The following is a 22,114-nucleotide window of genomic DNA, read 5'->3' on the forward strand; positions in this document are numbered from 1 at the left end:
ACCAGTCGTGCATCAGGATAGATGAAGCCCAGTGTCTCAACTTATGTCACTCAAGATAAAATTCTAAGCACCACATAGCGTCAGCACCATATGGACTCAATATGGTGAGTCCAAGTTGATTCTATATCAGTATCCGTGCTCGCATATGCACTGAGCAATTTTAGCTGAGTTTCATTATGTTACCCTGAAGAAAGAAGCCCACACACCACAAAGACTAAACTCAGAGACGACACTATGCTAAGTAAATAACAACACAAGAGCTATGCTACTACGACATACAACAACTGTTCTTTCTTTAAAAACTTTTTTTTATGTTTTATATTTACTTTTGAGAGACAGAGAGAGAGACAGTACAAGCAGGGGAGGGTCAGAGAGAGGGGGAGATACAGAATCCGAGACAGGCTCAAGGCTCTGAGCTAGCTGTCAGCACAGAGCCCAATGTGGGGCTCGAACCCATGAAACGTGAGATCATGACCTGAACCGAAGCCGGACGCTTAACCGACTGAGCCGCCCAGGTGCCCCCCATCCAACTACTATTCCTCAAGAAAGGACTCGAGGCACCACACAATCTTAAGCATAAAGCTTTTCACAGAGACACCAGTCTACTGAGGACGACACGCACATGACAAGCGTAAAAAACAGTGTCATCAGATGTTATCAAAGAAAGGGCACATGCACTGTCTGATGCTAAACACAGGTTTCACGGGACATCGCCGTGCTGAGCCCGGCACCACGGAGCTCTGTTAGCACAGGGTTTCAACGCTTTTCAGTAAAGAATGGGCACCTTTCTGGGGTACCTGGGGGGCTCAGTCGGTTGAGTGTCAGACTTCAGCTCAGGTCATGATCTCATAGATTGTGGGTTCACACCCCGCATTGGGCTCTGTGCCGACAGCTCAGAGCCTGGAGCCTGCTTCAGATTCTGTCTCCCTCTCTCTCTGCCCCTCCCCTGCTCCTGCTCTATCTCTGTCTCTCAAAAATGAATAAACACTTAAAAAAATAAAAAAAAGAATGAGCACATTGCTGCACAGCAAAGGAAATCATCAAGAAATGAAAAAGCAACCTGCCAAATGGGGAGAAAATATTTGCAAACCATCTACTGAATAAGGGGCTGATACTACAAAATATATAAAGAATTCATACAACTCAATAGCAGAAAGAAAGAAAGAAAGAGAAGAGAAGAGAGAGAAGAAAAAAGAAAAAATAACAAACCAATTTTTAAAAAAATGGCCAGGGGATCAGAATAGATATTTTTTCAAAGAAGACATACCAGTAGCCAATAGGTACGTGCAAAGGTTCTCAACATCACAGATCATCGATGAAATGCAAATAATCCCCCAGCGAGGTAGATCGCCATGCCTGTTAGAAGGGCTGGAGTCAAAAAGACAAGGGTTCAGTGTCGGTGAAGATGTGGAGAAGGGAGAATCCCTGGGCGCTGTTGGTGGGAAGGCTGATTGGTGCCGCTACTCTCGAATGCAGTATGGAGGCTCCTCAAAAAATTAAAAATAGAAAATACCATATGATCCAGCAGTTCCACTTCTGGGTGATTATCTGAGGGAAACAAAACACTAACTCAAAAAGATACCAGGGTGGGGGCGGCCCTCGGTGGCTCCGTTGGGCATTTGACTTCGGCTCAGGTCACAATCTCGCAGCATGAGTTCAAGCCCCACGTCGGGCTCTGTGCTGACAGCTCAGACTCTGGTACCTCCTTCGGATTCTGTGTCTCCCTCTCTCTCTGCCCCTCCCCCATTGTGCTCTGTCTCTTTCTCGCTCTCAAAAATAAACATTTAAAAAAAGATAACTGTACATCCATGTTCATTGCAGCATTGTTTATAATAGCCAAGATACGGAAACAACCTAAGTGTCCACTGATGGATGAGTGAGTAAAGGAAATGTGATACACACGCACATATACATACGATGGAATATCATTCAGCCATCAAGAAAGGTAATCCTGCCATTTGCAACAACATGGATGGACATTGAGGCCATTATGCTAAGCAATAAACATCAGACAGAGAAGGCCACATACTGTATGATCCCACGTACAGGTGGAGCTTAAAACACACACAACAACAACAACAAAACACTGAGCCCCTAGATACAGAGAACAGATTTCTGGTGATTGCCAAAGGTGAGTGGCAGGAAACGTTCAAATCGGGGGAAGATGGTCAAAAGTTTGTACTGCTCCCTGTTAAAAATAAATAAGCCTTGGTGATGTAATGTGCAGCACGATGACTATAGTTAATATACTGTTCTGTATGTGTGAAAGGTGCTGAGAGGGTGTATCTTTTTTTAACACAACACTTATTTTTGAGAGAGAGAGGAGAGAGCATGAGCAGTAGAGGTGCAGAGAGAGAGGGGGGAACAGAGGGTCCGAAATAGGCTCTGTACTGATAGCCGAGAGTCCCCAGCTTGAACGCACCAACTGTGAGATCATGACCTGAGCTCAGAGAGAGAGAGTCAGACGCTTAACCGACTGAGCCACCCAGGCGCCCCTATATCTCAGTGTTAAAAAAGAACCATAAAACAGGAGAATGAGCACAGGCAGCCACACTGCTAAACACAGTGCTTCCGGGACACAGTGCTGATTCAGTCACCCGCCCGGCTCCGTTAGAGACAGAGTTTTGTTACTTAGGTAGTGACACACTACATACGAAGTAAGCATATTTAGTCACATGTCACTGAAGACAGAGCGACCCTCCACCCTCTCCAAAACACAGCATTTCGCAGATCTATCCCCCCCCACCCCCCGAGTCAATCATGCAAATAGCTCAGTTACACGCTGTCTCAACATATGCCACTAGGAGAAGTTGGACACTCGTGACACAGGGCTAAATGCTAAAACAGGCTTTATAAGAGACATCATTAGGCTGACTTTATTACAGAGGTAGCTTGTGGAATACAGGTTTCAATCCATGGCATGAAACAAAAAAGTCCACGTGCTAATCATTTCTCCATGACCTCGCCATTCTGAGTCAACCACGTCCTCAGCTCCTGGGAGCAGTGTTCACACAGATGAAGAAGAGAGGAAAGACGGCCAGCACCACCCAGAGCTACCCAGAGCCCCACAGAGATGTCACTACACTGACTCAACGTCTCACAGAGCTCTGCAAACACTGAGTTTCAGGGCGCCTGGGGGGCTCAGTCCATTAAGCGTCCGACTTTGGCTTGAGTAGTGATCTCGCAGTTCATGAGTTCGAGCCCTGCATCAGGCTCTGCTTCAGATTGGGTGTCTCCCTCTCTTTCTCTCTGCTCTTTCCCCACCCATGCCCTGTCTCTCTCACTCTCTTTCTCTCTCAAAAATAAGTAAAAAACATTTAAAAAATTATTTTAAAGCGCTGAGTTTCGACATGTGTCACAGATGACAAAATACACAAATCACACAATGTTAATCACTGTGGATAGCACGATATTTAATCACTCTTGCACATAGTCCTTCAAACGCAGGGTGCCAACCTTGGTCACTAAAAATGGAGTGCATGCACAACTGTGTGCTAACGTCACTACAGAGGAGTAAATGATGCACACTTTCTTTTTTTATATGTTAAAAAATGTATATTTAGATTTAGCCAGCTGGGCTCCGTTTAGATGATCCCAATTTTGCTGGCAACTTCCAAGCATCGTAGTCAGGACTCAGTCGAACATATGCCTTCTCTCCGTGGAGCCTGATCAGGAGGTTGACCTTGGCCACCTCAATGTCATAGAACTTCATTGTTAGTTTGATCTGGTGCTTGTTTGCCTTGACATCCACAACGGGTACAAGTGTGTTGTTTTCTGTTTTCTTCATGGCTGACTCGGGAGTTGGGCACCGTGATCATGGGACAATGGTCAAGCTTGTTCCTCCTGGGGGTGCTCTTCCGAGGCTCTTTGGGCTGCCTTCAGAATGTAGGCGACATGCAGATCTTCCTTTTTGTATGTGACTTTGTTCGCCTTTCAGCACAGCTTTCTTGGCCTTCAAAGCCCTCGCTGGCCTTGGCTTTGGGTAGGGCCCAGGCTTCCACCTTCACTTTCGGTTCCATCTTTGTGAAAGGGCCGTGAGGCATAAATTCGTAATCACAGTGGTTCACAGAGGCTTCCCTGTGACACAGAAAACGTGCACCTAGTTCTGGCAAGACGGAGTTTCAACAGATGTCAGCCAAGCAAGGGGGGACAGGCACGACAAGAACTGAGCACAGTGATTCGGTCGTCGCTGTGCTGCATCAGTCACGCACACGGCTCTCATGAACAGACTTCAATGCACCAAACCAGTCAGCCCCTGCCGTGGTTGGCGAAGAGCTTCCCCGCACCGCACGAGGTCAGGGGCAAGTGCACGACCCGGGGCACGACCCAGTGTGTCACACACATCGTATACCGACTGTTCAGGCACCGAGCTCTGTCGTCAAAAGGTTCCGCTTCTGTCAGTCAAGGAAGGAGCAGGCGCAAACCCACTCTTTTCCAGGCTGCCACTCCGAGGGACAGCTCACACCGCTGGACCGTTATTCCAAGGTCAGCGTTCGTCAGTTTCGACACGAACCATCCACTCTGAGCAGTTTTTCACCGTCTTCACCTTCTGGAATCAATCAAGCTTTTTTTTTTTCTACGTTTGTTTATTTATGTATTTATTATGTGTGTATGTATGTATTTAAATAATGGTTTCTAGATCATAAGATAGTTTTTCCTTTTAATTTTTTTAATGTTTATTTATTTGAGAGAGACAGAGACAGAGTGTGAGTGGGGGAGGGTCAGAGAGAGGGAGACACAAAATCGGAAGCAGGCTCCAGGCTCTGGACTGTCAGCACAGAGCCCGATGTGGGGCTCGAACCCATGAACTGTGAGATCATGACCTGAGCCGAAGTCAGACACTCAACCGACTGAGCCACCCAGGCACCTCCCCCCGCCATTTTGAAAACACTTTAAATTGCATATGTTAAAAAAATATGAAACTTTATAAAGTAAAAAAAAATAATAAAATAAAATTTCAAAAAAAAGAAAAAGAAAGAAAACACTTTAAGCCTGTGCCACAAAGAAAGGGGTGCTTCCATCACATGTTAGTATGTGGGTACTACTAACACAGTGGGTATGTCCGTGACTCCGTACACTGCTGTCTGTGTGATACACTGTGGCTAGTGCCGTGTGGCACATGCACTTTTTCTTCAGTGACACATGTTGAAGCTTTGTTTTTGAGAGCTTGGCATGTGATTGATTCAGTAGATGATTCCTCTGTGAAACAGTATTTTTAGAACTGTGTGGTGCATGAATGAATTTCTTTTTTTTAAATATTTTATTTATTTTTGAGAGACAGAGAGAGAGACAGCGTGAGCAGGGGAGGGTCAGAGAGAGAGGGAGACACAGAATCTAAAGCAGGCTCCAGGCTCTGAGCTAGTTGTCAGCACAGAGCCTGGGGCAGGGCCCGAACCCAGGAACTGCAAGAGCATGACCTGATCATATAGACACTACAGCTAAAGGCGATACTTCCCTCCACGCTCGGTGTGAGGGGAGCGGTGGGGAGGCTGGCGGAGTTCCACAGGAGATGGGGGGGGGGACAGGTCTGTGAGCCTTCCTGCTTCACCTGGAGGACTAGGCTGCCCTGAGCTAGCCTGGCCCACAGTGGTGGTTATGGCACTTGGGGCCCTGCCTGGCAAGGTGCTGTGCCTAGACCCTTGAAGGCTGTGGCCAGCAGAGCCTGCCCCACCCCCATTGCCGGGACCGAGCTCCCATCTGACCCACCCCCCAGCTCGCGCCAGGGAAGAAGTGGTAAGGACCGGTGGGCAGGGCTGAGTGCCAACAGGGATGTTCCTGGCCAGCCGCCGTCCTCTCCCAGGGCCTGAATTCGTTTGGTCTCCTGGGGAGATCTGCATCTCTGGAGCCCAAACCCTGAGTTGTGGTTGGGATGATTTATGATAGTCACAATGAACAATGGTAGCAGCTCCCTTTGACATAGAATGCTCCTGGGTTTTTTGTGCCTGGGGAAACTGAGACATGGTGAGCCACTGTGTACGGGACAGCAGGTAAGGGGCACGGCCAGACCGGTCACGCTCACTCCACAGCCCCTGTGCTAGGTCAAAAAAAAACCTGTTACGGGATCTGGGCGTTGGGTGGGTCATTTGGTGAAGGGCCCAAGGAAGCCAAGGATTGGGTCCAGATCAAGTGCCGTTAGAAAGCCGGAGACAGGGGTGCCTGGGTGGCTCGTCAGCTAAGCCTCCGACTTTGGCTCAGGTCAGATCTCACATTCATGGGTTCGAGCCCCGCGTCAGACTCTGTGCTGACAGCTAGCTCAGAGCCTGGAGCCTGCTTCCGGTTCTGTGTCTCCTTCTCTCTCTGCCCCTCCTCCTCTCATGCTCTGTCTCTCTCTGTATCAAAAATAAATAAAAACATTAAAAAAAAAAAAAAGAAGAAGAAAGCCGGAGACAGTTTTACCATCGGGCATGTTGTGGACTGGCACAGTGACCTTATTTGCATCTGTTCTTAGATGAAATTATGAGGCAGCTTTGTTTTATTTCATTTTTACCCCTGGTCTCAGAGTAACCTCTGAGGCTATTAAGTCTACAAAGGTTCTTACGTCCGACAGAACAAAATGGCCTGGCTGTGAGCCTCAGACAGGCTCATGATCACGCTGACATCTAGCTACAAACGTTAGATCAGTTCCAGATGTCAGGGCCTGCCTTTTCCCCCCTCTCAGTTTCTCTTTTGGCCAAGGACAGATGACATCAGGCCAGAGGACATTAATTCATGATGTCTAGATTTTTACTCTTGTCAAGATGTTGTTGATTAAGATCAGAAGCATGTGCGTTAAACATACTCTGTAGTTGACCCAAGGTCAGTTCTCTGTTTTTTTTCTTTATGTTCTAGGATGAGTTGTTGGATCACCTGCTGTGACAATGACCACCCAGTAGCATTTAGAACTCTGGACAGGACAGGGGCGCCTGGGTGGCTCAGTCAGTTAAGCATCTGACTTCGGCTCAGGTCATGATCTCATGGCTCATGGGTTCGAGCCCATGTCAGTCTCTGTGCTGACAGCTTGGAGCCTGGAGCCTGCTTCGAATGCTGTGTCTCCCTCTCTCTGTGCCCTTCCCCTGCTCACACTCTTTCTCTCTCTCTCTCTCTCAAAAATAAATAAACATTAAAAAATTTTAATAAAAAAAAGAGTAAACCTCTGGACAGGACATATAAACCAACCGTAAAATAGACAAAAAACACAAACAAAATGACTAGTAATGTTTATAATAGGCCTCAAAGCCCACACTCCAGTGGGTCTGCTGTACAGAATCAGGTCTTTTCTTTAGCTGATCACGGACCGTTCTGTTTGCCCCATTGCCCTTATGTGCATGTAACAAGATGTGCAATAGCGTTCGTTCTCCTTGCCCGGCTAAGAGCAAATCGAAGTTTCTAGGATTGCCATGACTACTTGTCGCTAATGCATTTAGGTTGGTTTGTTGGGCCTTCAGAACAAAAGTATCATCTTTTATGACTTTTGTGAAGGTTAGAGAAAAGTGTGAATACTTTTTCTAGTTGTTTCATTCCCTTTGTGGGAGTTGTGTTTTGTGGAATATGCAGGAAATGAAAACCAATGATCCCTTCTGGAAGTTTTTAAGAATCATTCGCGTTTCTTTTGTTTTAGGAATTTCTGGATGTCTTTTTCAGGACACATGATTGACTTGAGGGGTGGTGGCTTTAAATATCTGGACACCTCTAACAATTACTCAGGTCACACAGAGTAAGTTAGACAAGTACAAACCTGATGTCCGTATGAGAAGTAATATCCTAGTGAAGTCCATATTAGGAGGATAAATATCATTTCTTATAGGAATGAGTCAATTAGGACTGTGTTTCTAGATTAATTGTGTCTTGAGTCTTCATGGATACCAATACAATATTTAAAATTGGCCTTTTGGGGGCACCTGGGTGGCTCAGTTGGTTAAGCGTCCGACTTCGGCTCAGGTCATGATCTCGCAGTTCGTGAGTTTGAGCCCTGTATCGGGCTCTGTGCTGACAGCTCAGGGCCTGGAGCCTGCTTCAGAGTCTATCCCCTTCTCTCTCTGCAACTCCCCCATTTGCCTTCTGTCTCTGTCTCAAATATAAATAAATATTAAAAAATTTTCTTAATTGACCTTTTGCTTAGTGCCCCCAAGGAAGTTTTCTTTTCTTTTTTTTCTTTTTTCCCCAGAAATCTGATTTGGAACTTGTAGACTGAACAATCATTGGCACTCACACAGGGCTGGGAAAAAATCCAGCATGGAAAGAGACCTTGTAATACATGGGACTAGATATTGTCTTTCTTGAAAGACTGCTGTACTTTGTTCTGGAAAATAGCTAAGCTACTATAGATCCATTTGATCCTTTCAAGCTGTTAGCAGAAAATCCCACACTCTTTAAAGGGATTCAACAACATTTGGGACCCGACAATGTAAAAGTAACAAGGTCTAGCATTCAGTTAAAAACCAGTAGGCCTTGGGGCGCCTGGGTGGCTCAGTTAGTTTAGCACCGACTTCTGCTCAGGTCATGATCTCATGGTTCATGGGTTCAAGCCCCATGTCGGGCTCTGTACTGACAGCTCAGAGCCTGGAGCCTGCTTTGGATCTGTATCTCTCTCTGTCCCTCCCCTGCTCGTACTCTGTCTCTCAAAAACAAATAAACATTAAAAACAAATCAGTAAGCCTGAGGTACCTCAGTGGCTCAGTCGGTTGAGTGGCCAAATCTTCATTTCAGCTCTGATCATGATCTTGGGATCCTGGGATCAAGCCCTGTGCAGGACTCTGCACTAAGTGTGGAGTCTTCTTGAGATTCTCTTGTTCTACGCTCCCCTGTTCCACTTATATATTCTCTTTCTGTCTCTCTAAAATAAATAAATAAATAAATATCGGTAGGCCTGACCCAAAAAGGGGAAAAATCCTGTCAAAGGCTACAATGTGGGTGAACCTTAAATATGTTGTGCTAAATGAAATAAGCAAGTCACAAGAGGACAAATATTGCACGATTCCAATCATACGAGGTCCCCAGAGTATTCAAACTCATAATGACACAAAGGAGAGTGGTGGTCACCAGGACTGGGGAGAGGGAGCAGGGGGCGTTATTTTTTAAGGGAAACGGGGTTTCAGCTTTGCAAGTTTGGAGTTTGAGCGATAGTGATGGTTACACAATAATCAGAACTGCACACTTACAAAATGGTTACAGTGGTAGATTTTGTGTCATTTATATTTTACCAGTAGTTAATTTTGTTTTCAGAAAAAATCAATAGGCATAGGAAGAAGCAGGAAGATAGTACCCATAATCAGGGGGAAAATCTATCAGTAGAAGCAGATCATTAAGTGACAGAAATGAGGAAATTAATTGACAAAGACATAAAAACAGTTATAAATATCCTCTGTGTGCTCAAGAATGCAGAGGATCAGAAACGAAAAAGAAGATAATTTGAAAAGAAGGACTAGATGGGATTTACAGCAGAGTGGATATTAGAGAGTGAAGATCAGAGAAGGAAAATACAGAGAAAGAATGAAAAGAGAGGGGAGAAAAGAACATCAGGACTTGTGAGACAATATCAAATCTTCCAGCGTTCATGTTGTTGAAGTCTCAGAATGAGAAGAGGCGGGAAAAACTTCAAATAATAACATCCTGAAATATTCCAAATTTCATAGAAACCAACAGATCCAGGTTCAATGAACCTGAAGCACAAGGAAACATAAAGAAAACCACACCAGGGCACATCTGATTAATAATTACTTTAAATGTAAACGGCCTAAATACTGCAAACAAAAGGCAAATAGTATCAGACTGGTAAAAACGCAAGACCCAAAATATGCCCTCTATAAGAAACACACTTTATTTAATTAAAAAAAATTTTTATTACTTTATTTAGTTTTGAAAGACAGAGAGAGACAGAGCACAAGTGGGTGAGGAGCAGAAAGAGAAGGAGACGCAGAATCCGAAGCAGACTCCAGGCTCTGAGCTGTCAGCACAGAGCCCGATGCAGGGCTGGAACCCACAAACCGTGAGATCATGACCTGAGCCAGAGTCGGACACTCAACTGATGGAGCCCCCAGGCACCCCAAGAAACACACTTTAAATAAAAAGACACAGCTGGTTAAAAGTGAAAGAAAGCAGGAGACAGACGAGCCAAGCACACATAACACACATATGAAGTAGTTGCACCAGCATCAGACACAGCAGACCACAAAAGGACAATTAGCAGGGTGGTAGACAAACATTTCGTAATGCAGCATTCAAGGGAGGACATAGCGTTCCTGATTATGCACACCCTTAAATAACAGGACTTCAAAATGCATGAAGCAAACACTGATAGAAGTAGACCACCATGGATGCATATTCTATTTAGAATATATGTATAAATAAGCCACCATTATAGTTAGAAATTTTCACATCCCTCTCGCAGGAGTTGATAACTGGAGATAAAATCGGAGGGATACAGAAAGTTTAGCAATGCTGTAAACAATGTTGACCTAATTATCATTTTTTAAAAGACTCCACCCAAAAGCAAGAGTTCTCAACCATTCCTCTTTCTATGTGGTTCCCTCCCTGACTGAGGACCAGGCCTTCTTACTCTCTCCTAATTCTCCAATAAATCCACAAGGGAGATGCTTGCCGCGCACGTGGAAGCCTACCAGAGTCTGTCCTCTGATGGAGTGTTTGTGGACCTGCCTGGACAAAAGGCCGACCTTTTGTGGCTCCTGAAAGAAAATAGGAAAAGAAGTGGCAGTCTCAGACCACACTGGAAAAGCGCCCAGCTGACACAGATCCATGCACCCCTTTGAGGCCTTGGGAATTAGTATCCTGGTTTCATTGGAGACGTAGAACTGATAAAAAATAGCTTACCCAAGAAGGATAAGCCATGCCACGTGTAAAACAACATCCTTTGTCAAGGGCTCGACTAGAGAAAATCAAGCACGTTATTTTTAAAAAATTAGAAAACAAGCCATCATTTTTTCAAAGGGACGCTCACTCTGCTGTATTCCCATACCTCCAGCAAGCAGAGAAGGTGGCCAGGAGATAGAGGGTTGGCCCTTGTAGGGCTTTGTACCAGATCTCAGAAAGGTGAATGAATTTGTCCTTTCATTAAGCCCTGTGGCTCCCGCTGCAGCTTTTCTGACTTTGATTCTGTCGCCTGCAGTTTTTCTCTACATTCTGCTGTTTTCTTTTTCTTCCGCTCCTCTAGCTAATGAGTTCAAATCCCCATTTGCTCTTACCTTTGAAGGAGTCCAGTGTTTATAGCAAAGGATTCCTCGGGAGTTTGGGGACCCCTACTGTTTTGTCTAGCCATCCTAGGGATACCCGTCTGGCCGAGTGGTCTGTACTTATTCGGTACGGGGATGATTTGCTGGAAGCTTCAGAAACTAAAGAGTAGGGGCGCCTGGGTGGCTCAGTCGGTTGAGTAACCGACTTCAGCCCAGGTCATGATCTCGCAGTTTGCAGGTTCGGGCCCCACGTCAGGCTCTGTGCTAACAGCTTGCTCAGAGCCTGGAGCCTGCTTCGGATTCTGTGTCTTCTTCTCTCTCTGCCCCTCCCCCATTCATGCTCTGTCTCTCTCTGTCTCTCAATAATAAATAAATGTAAAAAAATTTTTTTTAAAAAGAAACTAAAGAGTAATGCTAAATTGATACTTTAGCTTCTTGGAATTCCTCACCTGGCAGGGATACGCGGCCTCACTAGACACGCTGCAGGGTTGCCAAACTGAGGTCAACCACTTAGGGCATTTATCACGGAAGACCACAGAGTGTTAGAATGCAGGAGTTAGCCAGATTTTCAGACAAAGTAGCCTCCAACCACAATGACAACAACAACAAAAGCAACAATTTGGGGCACAAGTCAGATAATTTCCACAGAGGATTCCAGCTTCTGAAAAGAGGGCAAATCCTCTGATAGACCAACTGATTGCTAATACTCTAGACCCTCGTCTAGATCCCTAGAATCTGCAGGAAGCTTTTGAACAACTGAAATTGGTCATGGCCTCTCCCCAAGCTGTGAGGGTTCCAAATTTTGAAAAAGCTTTCCATGGGATTTACCATGGAAACAAAAGCCCTGACTGCTGGCAGAATTTCACTCAAAAGTTGGCATTTGAGTCTAGACCAATAGCGTTATTTCTCAGTTCTTCTGGATGCTTCCCAGTGTGGCAGCGGCAGCCATACTTCCTGAAAGGGCTCAAGCCTCTCTTTGGGTCATTTGACTTATGTGTGTGTCCTGGGCCATCTTTTAAGCGCGGAAGCCCCAGCATTGCAGGAGCCCCATCAAACTGGCTCTGGACACGCAGAAGTTGTGTTTGGGAGACGTGACTTCGGAAACCCTGCTGCTCTCTTAGCTGATCAGATAGATGGCCGGGCCTGTGCGATGGCAACAGAGTTAGACCTTAGACCCTGATCGGATTTATCTGATGTGTATCTGATATCAGATTTGACCATGTTTCCTGCTGGGCCACGTTCGGCGATGAAAATGGCCAACACGAGACTTCCTGCATTGTGGTGGCTGCTCGTGAAGCCTCAGAAGCTAAGATTTTGCCTGAAATTAAATCAGCTTGAGTGGTGTTAGCAGCCAGCGGCTACTGGAATCACGATTCTCAGGTCATTCCAGCAAATCTACAAACGGATAGTTGGTATCTGTTTAGGGTCTGTCATGCAACAGGGCAAAGCTGGAAAAATAGGGGATCCGTGACGAAGATGGGAACTAAAACATCTCGTGGAAAATTAAGAGCTGAGTTCTCAGAGGCTTTGCACCTCGTGGATCAGGGATCCGTTGTGGCACTGACAGGGGGCAGGATGTCGGCTTCTAGAGCAGACGATTCTGCGGCAGAGCTGCTGAAACCCCTGTTACATTGTGGACCCCAACCTCTGATGTCACGTTTTTAATATGAGTCATTTTTGCTCATTTTCAAATATATGCTTCATGAGAGGAAATGGACAAATGTGTTGAGAAAAAAGCTGAAAGTAATTCTAATGGACTCTGGGAATCCACGAACAAAATCATCGCTGTATCACACTTCCTGTCTGCTTGGTTGGTAATGTGTCATCAACAAAATCATCTGAGTCACTCATCTGAGAGGGATTTTAAAGGCACTAGACTCTTATCATGACTACCAAACAGAGGACCTTCTCCAAAATGTATCAGAGATATGTTGTCCGTCAGCAGAATTCTCTATGGGCCACCGCCAAGGTGAGCACAAGACGCACCTGGTGGCGGTTCAATTCCATAGAACCAACACCTGTGAAAAGTAAGAGATTTTTGTCTCGTTATGGTTTGTGGGATGTGGAGGTGGCCAGACAACCACTGCCATTCATGAGGAAGTAATTCTGGGACCCACCCTGTCCCCTCAGCCCTGTGGACGAGTGAAGTGGGTAAACCCAACGCTGAGAAGTTCATTTAGAAGTCTATAGGTAAGGGGATGCCTGGGTGGCTCAGTCGGTCAAGGGTCGGACTCTTGATTTCCGCAGGTCATGATTTCATGGTTCGTGGGCTCAATCCCCACATCAGGCTCTGCACTGACAGTGTGGAGCCTGCTTGGGATTGTCTCTTTTGCTCTCTTTCTGACCTTTGCCTGCTCCTGCTCTCCCACTCTCTCTCTCTCTCTAAAAATAAATAAACACTTAAAAAAGACATCTATAGGTGAAAATGGCCTATAGCACCTTCTCAGAAACTATGGTGTCTCTTCCTCTGAACTTATGAACTTCGGTTTGATAGGCTGATGAATTTGGGTCTGTGCCCAATGTAGCTGACTCCTCTCATAATCATGTTCAATGCTTAAAAGTGCTTCTGTTCCTAGAAACTGTGAGACGTAAAATCATAAGGACCTGGAAGGGTCCATCGGAGGACGTCGGAGTAGGTCTGCCACTCTCTGCTGGGGGGATTGAATGTACATAAACGTCTTCCAGAGGAGAGGTGCCTGGATGGCTCCATCAGTTGAGTGGCCTACTCTTGATTTTGGTTCAGATCACGATCCCAGGGGTGTGGGATCGAGCCCTGCATTGGGCTCAGCATGGAGCATGGAGCCTGCTTAAGATTCTTTCTCTCCCCCTGTCCCTCCCCCCACTCGCATGCACACTCTCTATTAAGTAAGTAAGTAAGTAAATAAATAAATAAAAGGCATTCCAGAGGAAAGATGCCTGTCACCACACTGGGAGGGACCGTTTTCCATGTTTTGATATGGTTATCAAACTGAAAGAAAAATCCAGTTGGATTCATGCTTCTGATGTGAAGTCTGCATCTCAAGCAGGAGGGACTGAGGTTCCCACAAGGACTTGAAACACGTTTTCTAGAATCACTCATCTTGGTACTGAGCTCAATAGAAAAGAGCTTGCTTTTTTCTTTTAAGAAAAGAGCTTTTCTAGTGAAATTATTATTATCATAAACCACCCTGCTGTCTTATTCACAGCAGTGATTATCCCAATTACTTTGAGATTCAAAATTTACCAGAAACAAACAAGTTATTTGGAACATTGCTATTTCTTTTGCAAAGGTTTCCACAGTTACATGTTTCTGATCAGCTCCATTTTGTATTCCCAGGAGAGACACCGTCTGGGCATCCAAGTCCGACAATCTATTATTGAACAAAAAAATTGTTCGTGACAAGAGAACCATAAGGTGGACTTTATTTGGGACCACAGTGATAGATGTTGGGAACACCGCAAGGGGGTCTTGCACTGGGGGAAAGATTGGACTCAACTCCAAACACAACGAGAAAGAGTGGAAACTTACAGCCAAGGAGCAAGGTAGGGGTGGAGGGTGGTCAGTGGATGGAAATTCACAGAGGAAATGTCAAGGGTTGGGAGGTTCTGGCTAACTGGCCTAATAGGAGTCTCACTGAAGGCAGGCGGTCCTCCTGGGCGAGGCAGGGTCCGGAACCCCATCACATATCCAAGCAGATCAGATAGCAAGCTTGGGGAGGTGGGCTGGATGCTTGCTAAAAAGTGGGCAACGCAGAGATAAACACGGAAGCCAAAAAGTCAGGGCCTCCTGGAGAGGGGAGTCCAGGATATCTGGAGTAGAGTTTGGTCAAGGAGAGAATTTTTGTCAGTCATCAAACCCAAAATTTGACACAAAATGTCTGAGGCTAATGGTCTTTTTTTTTTTAATGTTTATTTATTTTTGGAAGAGAGAGAGAGCATAAGCAGGAGAGGGGCAGAGAGAGGGAGACACAGAATCTGAAGACAGACTCCAGGCTCTGAGCTGTCAGCACCGAGCCCAACATGGGGCTCAAACTCACAAACCGTGAGATCGTGACCTGAGCTGAAGTCAGACGCTTAACTGACTGAGCCACCCGGGAGGGCCCCTAATGCTTTTAGATAGTAATAGTTTGACCAATAAGCTCAATATGTTTGGACAATTACAAACACATGTAACATGGTTGTGGTGGAAATGCGGGCCATTTGGAATTGAACTATTGGGAATAATTTAATGCTGGGAGAAAAACTCCCCGCAGTGTTCTCAGAGATGCTCAGTGACAAAGCGCCTCAGTGCTACCAAGCAGCTCTGAGATACCTCCCTCAGGTCAGCATGAGACACCTGTTATCATGACGCGTTGTTGACTTGGACTGGCTGAAGCGAAAAATGGCCTCAGCGTTTGCCCCAACACTCAGAACAACCAGAACCATGGACAGTGCGCCCTGCGAACTCAATCTGTACTATTCCAACAGTGCCTCCTAAGAAGCCTTTGCTACTAGTTCTTGGCCATGGGCATCTTGATGTTTTGCATCGGAGCAATATTGTTTAGGACAATAGGAGAATTACTGAAGGACCTAAACTATCGTGTAGCGTGTGCATTTGCTTGTGCAATTGATGGGAACTTGGGACAAATGTATTGGCCGAAGGAGAATTTTTTCACATTGCTTACCGACGGGATTTGAGACACACTATCCCCCAAAATGGCACGTTGGCAAATAGAATATTTGAAGATGAAGGAATTTGAGAAATGGCTCGTTCGAGGAAGGGCTTTCTGACCTTCTTCTGAATCAGGTCATAACACTGTCATGTGAGACGTGGCCTCCCTATACCCAGAGGAAAGGAGCATCTTTATCTCTGAAGGTGAAGGGTGGAGGAAAGAAACTGAAATGAACAGGCCTTGCTCAGTTTCCCTTCTCTCATATTTCTACTCAGCTTTCCGCATTTCCATCAAACCCAGCATGAAAATACTCAGAGTAGGGGTGCCTGCGTGGCTCAGTCAGTTAAGCCTCCGACTTCGGCTCAGATCATGATCTCACAGTTCATGAGTTCGAGGCCCACATCAGGCTCTGTGCTGCCAGCTCGGAGCCTGGAGCCTGCTTCGGATTCTGTGTCTCCCTCTCTCTCTGCCCCTCCCCTCTCATGCTCTGTCTCTCTGTCTCAAAAATAAATAAAACATTAAAAAACACTCAGAGTAACCAACTCTTCAAGTTTTTATTTCCTGGTGAAGACTCCCATGCCACGTGAAACTTACGTTAAATAAATGTATATGCTTTTCTCTTATTAATCTGTCTTTTGCTCCAGGGGCCCCAACCAAAAATTTAGAAGAGTATGTTAAAAAAAAAATTTCAGGACCCCTGGGTGGCTCAGTGGGTTAAGCGTTCGTCTTCGGCTCAGGTCGTGATCCCGCAGTTCATGAATTGGAGAGAGCTCCGCATCAGGGTCTGTGCTGACAGCTCAGAGCTTGGAACCTGTTTCGGATTCTGTGTCTCCCTTTCTCTCTGCCCCTCTGTTGCTGGTGCTCTATCTCTCTCTTAAAAAGAAATAGGGGCGCCTGGGTGGCTCAGTCGATTAAGCCTCCGACTTCGGCTCAGGTCAGATCTCACGTTCGTGGGTTCGAGCCCCGCGTCAGGCTCTGTGCTGACAGCTAGCTCAGAGCCTGGAGCCTGCTTCCAGTTCTGTGTCTCCTTCTTTCTCTGCCCCTCCCCTGCTCATGCTCTGTCTCTCTCTGTATCAAAAATAAATAAAACATTAAAAAAATAAATTAAAAAAAGAAATAAAAACATTTAAAAAATTGTTTAATTCAACTGAGTATGTTTTTAAAGTCTTACTGGCTTTCTTCAATGATTCAGTCGTGCAGCAGATAGAAAGGGGCTCCGCAGAGCTGTCTGAAACGCAAGACTGTTATAGGCAGAAGGGGGCAGGAAGAAGGACATTTCCACCAGGCAGAAAAGCAAGTTGCCGACTGCAAGCTCACTTTCCTGTAGGGGATTGCCAAGGGTCTATCAGGCAGGTTACCTAACTAGTACTGATCAAGGAATCCCCGACCGGTTTATTGTCTGATTCCTGGAAGAGCTGAAACTCTAAGTCAGTTTGTTGACATGGGCTTAGCATAAGCAGCTCCACTTTGGGCCTGTTGTTTTTAACAAGTAAAAGGAAAAGATAGTTTTCCTCCCTTACGTAATCAAAAACTTGCTTTAAGTAAATATGCATATTGTTGGTATACACGTTTAAAAACTCTTCCTCTCTGAGTCCATATTGAATTTTCTAATTCATCTCAACGTGGTTGTGATAATTACCTTGCTTCACATTTTCCCACACAACCAATGAATATTTCAATGGCTGCAAAATGCCGAGAGAAATGGAAATGGAGACCATTAGAAATTATAGGGTTACAATAAAATAATAACAAAAGGGTAAATAAAAATAAGATTGAATTTCCTTTCCAAAAGGAATGAGATCTTTCCTCCTCCTTTTCTTAGAACATTTCAGAGAGAAAACTTGTATTTGTAAAGAATTCCTATAGCACCTGGCTGACTCTGTTGGAAAAGCATGTGATTCTTGATCTCAGGGTTGTGGGTTCGAGCCCCACATTGGGTATAAAGATTATTTTAAAAAATAAGCCTTTTTAAAAAATAAGAAAAATATAAAGAATTCCTCTGTCCTTTTGATATGCCTGCAACTTATTAAAGATTTGAGCCTCTTATCAGAATTAAAAGCCAGGAATATTTTTCAGCAGGGCCTGGGAGCCTTCTCTTTTCAATGTCAAGAAGACAGTGCCCCGTCGTCACTGCGGGAATCTGGCAGAGCCACCTCAACTACATGCTCATCATGGGGGTACAAGAATGTTCACTTTTCTTTCAGAGAGAGGCCATTAGCTGGCGTGGTGGCCACCCCACTGACCAAGTGAATGCAGAGGGAACTTGGAAAGCACGTAGAGTGAGTAGGACTGTTGAATCTTCTCCCCTGACCATTGGCTCCGTCGGTAGAGCAGGTGACCCTTGAGTTGTGAGTTCAAGCCCCACGTTGTGTATTTTTCTACTGAAACATAAAATCTTGTTTTAAAAACTGGTGGGATTTCTTTTCTGTCTTAATAATTTTATTTTTTAAGTAGCAGATCACCTGGGACATAGGCCGGTCTGAATTAATGCTCACTCAATAATAGAACTATTCTTTTTTGACATTTGTAGGGAGGGTTTTCTGGGTTGGCGGATTTTAGTTTTAGAAATAAAATACAACAGTACAAGACTCTGGCTTCCATGGTACTGTAAGGGATCGTCTTACGGAAGGTTTTATCAGGACATAAAATGGATCCTGCCCTGCGTTTCCTTACTGGCCACCACCCAGCCAGTGCTATTTCAGGTGTTCACCCCATGTCCAGGAGCAAATCTCCATGTTAGTTAGGGTAGGACAGACTATGATGTAGTAATAAGTAACCCTATGTATCTCATTCACTTAATGCAGGTGGAGTTTCTTCCTTGCTCCAAGCATGGTTTAAGGCAGATCCAAGGAGTTGGAGGGATCTTTGCTCCACGTGATCGAGCAGATGCTCTAACAAAATACCACAGAATGGGAAGCACGCAAACAACATACTTATTTCCCACAGTTCTGGAGGTTGGGAAATTCAACATCATGATGCGGGCAGATTTGGTGTGCTGGCTGGCCAGAGCCCACTTCCTGGTTCCCTGATGGCTGTGTCCTCACATGGTGGGAGGGACTAGAGAGCTCTCTGGGACTCTTGTCTGAGGAAGGGCACTAATCCCATTCATGAGGACTGCACCCTCATGACCCAAATGTCCCACCTCTTAAGACCATCATGTGGTGGATTAGGATGGGTGGAAGTGGGGGGGGTTCAGTCCACAGCAAGATGGGTGGGGGGCGGGTTCGGTCCACAGCAGGACCTAAGAATTCAGGTTCCTTCGGGTTGTGGTACCACCATCTCCAACATGAGTTCTGGCCTCGGAAACTGGAGGCACAAGCCAAATCACCAGATCTCCAACCCGGAAACTTGTCACCTGAGAATCTTAGGGTCAGTGGCCTTCAACAGGTCATAGAGGAGCAACCAGCCACCCTGCTGGGACCCTGAGCACAGAGTCATGTGGGCTCTAGTGAATTCTAGAACAGACCTTGAAAGCCCAGGAAGCCCCCTAATTGGGTTGGGGACCCAGCAGCCTGGCCAAGGAGCCTGGAGAGACTTGGGCGGTGAGGGCTCACCTAAGCAAGGAGCCTGGTATCAGAAAACCTTGGGTTCAAGTCTTGGCTCACGTCTGCCTGGTCATGTCTCTGAGCTTCTGTAGAAATGGATACTCTACGCATTGCATGAGATGGTGTGGAGACTTAAGGAAGCTGATGTTTGGAGGGTGCTTCACACTACAGGGCACAAGACAAATACTGTATGACTTAACAGGACCTATCTTGCTTACGCAAAACATTTCCACGTGCTTCTGTTCAAAGAGCAGGAAGAAGTCTCATGGCAACTCCATCCAGCGCTATTAGGTGGGAGTCTAGCCAGACAAAACCTCCCCTTGGGGTCTTCTCAGAGGCTCCTCCCATCAAAGTTCTATGCCCGCCTGCCCCGAAGTCTGCGAGCTCACGGCTTCACCACACGATGACAGGAGAGCCCTAACGCTGTTTCCGGGAAACCTTTCTCAGCAAACACTGGGCAAAGTCTGGACCCTATCCCCCCCTCTGCCCCAGTCTCCGAAAGTCAGGATCACCCTCGGCCCTCCGTCTTCACCCCTCTTGTCCCCAGATCTGGCTTTGAGGTTCCTTGACATCCGTATTTTGCCCCCAGCTTGCTAACTGAACCTGCTACTGTTAAGCCCTGTGTCCCAGACCAAGTCCTTCTGTCTCAGCACCCCCAGCTCTGCTTCCCGGACCTGAACCAGAGTGAGAGGCAAGCTCCTGAGGAGCACCTGGAGTTCAGGACGGCTGAGCTTTAAAAAATCTCTTCTGATGAACATGGGGGAACACCAGCTGGGGGTCGAGGGTGCAGAGCCCCCTTACTCTACCCCCAGCCAGCTGGGGAGCATTAACTGGGACTTCCCTTCGCTGGGTTTGCATCTGCAAAAGGCAGGGTTTGGACACAGTGATGTCTGCTGCAGTTCTGAGCTGGGGGGCTGAGGCGGGGAGGAGACCCAGCAGGGGATTGCCCTGCTGGCTGACCCGCCACAGCGGGAGACCTGGGGTCCTCCTCCCTCTGCAGCTCTTATAAAGCAAAGACTTCTCACCTATCTCTCCTGCCAGGACAGATGCCAGGTGACAATCTATTCCCAGGGCCATCTGAGGCTGGCCAGACCAGAAGAGCAGGACCCCAAGTCTTAATTTTTTTATTATGTTTATTTATTTTGAGAGAGACAGCCAGAGCGTGAGTCAGAGAGGGGCAAAGAGAGAGGGAGACAGAATCCGAAGCAGGCTCCAGACTCTGAGCTGTCAGCACGGAGCCCGAAGTGGGGCTGAAACTCATGAGTGTGAGATCATGACCTGAGCCGAAGTCGGATGCTCAACCGACTGAGCCACCCAGGCGCCCCCAAGACCCCAAGTCTTAGTGAAAGGTGGCTGTGCCCTTGGCCTTTGGCCTGAGCCCTACCTGCAACCCCCAAGTGGGGCCTTGGACACTCAGCTCCTAGATCTCTTGAATTTGAGGTCCCTACGATGGAGTGCCTTGGCTCCCCTCCCCCTCCCCTGTGCCCCAAAGCCCTGTGGTGGGCGCACTGAATTCAAGTATTGTTTCAATAATTTACTGGGAGGTTGACACTCAAGCACACACATTTTATTTTTCATATAAGGCGCCCATGAATACTTTACAGCTTAATAGCCTAGAAGTCTTCCAGCAGGACTTTTCTGTCCCATGGAAGGACGCTGGGCCCTCGGGGTTCCCGCAGGGGGCTGCGCCCAGGTCTCCTGCAGGTGCAGGGTCCAGAAAGAGGGCGTGTCCGTGTCGGGATGGAATGTGTTCTTCCCTCTACGGTCCCTTACAGGACTTTCATCGACTCATGAGGGCTGTCCGGTGTAGCTCAGAATGCAATTCCTGGCGTTTTTCTTTGGCATCTAACCCATGGCTGGGACAGCATTCCAGAAAGAACTTGGGCTCTTTGCTGTCTGAGCTTGCTCAACAAAGGGCACACCGTGAGGGAAGTTCTACAGGGCCCCCCATTCAAAGTGCATATGTGGACTCCCCGGGGCTGCGGAGGATCACGGAGGCCACCATTACCCTCCTGGGGCAGCTCTGGGAAAAGTCATCAGAGCAAAGCGTCTCCACGTGGGGGTGTAGGCCGCTGTCCGCCACACCTGGACTCTTTGGTTTTGCCCAGTGGCCCCTCCTTCTCTGTCTTCCCCTGCCCCTCACAAGTGCTCCCTGAGCCTGAGCACCAATGTCACCCGACCCTGGGGCCTCTCCCGTCTGTGAAAGGGCAGATCCTCTCCACCCAAGGGAGACTTCCAGAATGGTGTCTGCCTAGCCTTCCTACCATTCAAGGTCATCAGGGGAACGAGCCAGGATGGGGAGGCCAGTGGAGCCTCACTCTGGGTGGGAAACCCTGGGGTCAAGTTGGTCTGGGAAACACAGCAGGTGAGCAATGGTCTGCAACCTGAGACAGGTGCTGCCCTCTAGTCAGTGCCCCCAGACACTGCCTTCTGGGCCCCGGCGGCCTCCCCTGGGTCCTGGGGCCACCTGGGTTGTCCCGCTCAGCCAGCCACCCAGACACGGGGCAGGGAGGCGGGGCAGCGCGGCACACAGGCTCTCCACACCGCCCCCAAGCCCTCCCCTCCGGCACCTCCTTCCCTCCCACCCGGTACCTCTTCCTCCCTTGGGTCTCCTGGGCCTGTCACTCTTCCTGCAGGAGAGGCTCTCGGTCCCCTTCCTGCACCCTCTCGTCCTCCTCCTTCTCCATGCAGCCCACGGTGGCAGCCAGCCCAGCGCCAACGCCACCCCCGACCACGGCAGCCCCCGTGGCCCCCACCGCTGCGCCGGCTGCCA

General features: G+C 47.1%; 1 protein-coding gene and 1 long non-coding RNA gene across 5 annotated transcripts in view; one reads left to right on the forward strand and one right to left on the reverse strand.

Moving 5' to 3' along the window:
* LOC115282375 overlaps positions 1 to 18,980 on the forward strand; it is a 48,079-nt gene extending 29,099 nt beyond the window's left edge. The window contains exons 2-4 of one of the 4 annotated variants that reach the window (XR_003904618.1): positions 14,482 to 14,687; positions 17,873 to 18,075; positions 18,601 to 18,980. This is a non-coding gene — a long non-coding RNA (uncharacterized LOC115282375). The remainder of the gene's footprint in view (positions 1 to 14,481; positions 14,688 to 17,872; positions 18,076 to 18,600) is intronic. The other 3 variants (XR_003904619.1, XR_003904617.1, XR_003904620.1) reach the window with 3 other exon arrangements.
* A 1,906-nt stretch (positions 18,981 to 20,886) lies between these two features.
* RNF112 (ring finger protein 112) overlaps positions 20,887 to 22,114 on the reverse strand; it is a 5,952-nt gene continuing 4,724 nt past the window's right edge. The window contains exon 15 of the mRNA XM_029928879.1: positions 20,887 to 22,108. Coding sequence (XP_029784739.1) covers positions 21,963 to 22,108 — 146 coding nt within the window. The 3' untranslated portion in view covers positions 20,887 to 21,962. The remainder of the gene's footprint in view (positions 22,109 to 22,114) is intronic.

The sequence above is a fragment of the Suricata suricatta genome, chromosome 17 (genome assembly GCF_006229205.1).
Source record: "Suricata suricatta isolate VVHF042 chromosome 17, meerkat_22Aug2017_6uvM2_HiC, whole genome shotgun sequence".
NCBI lineage: Eukaryota > Metazoa > Chordata > Mammalia > Carnivora > Herpestidae > Suricata > Suricata suricatta.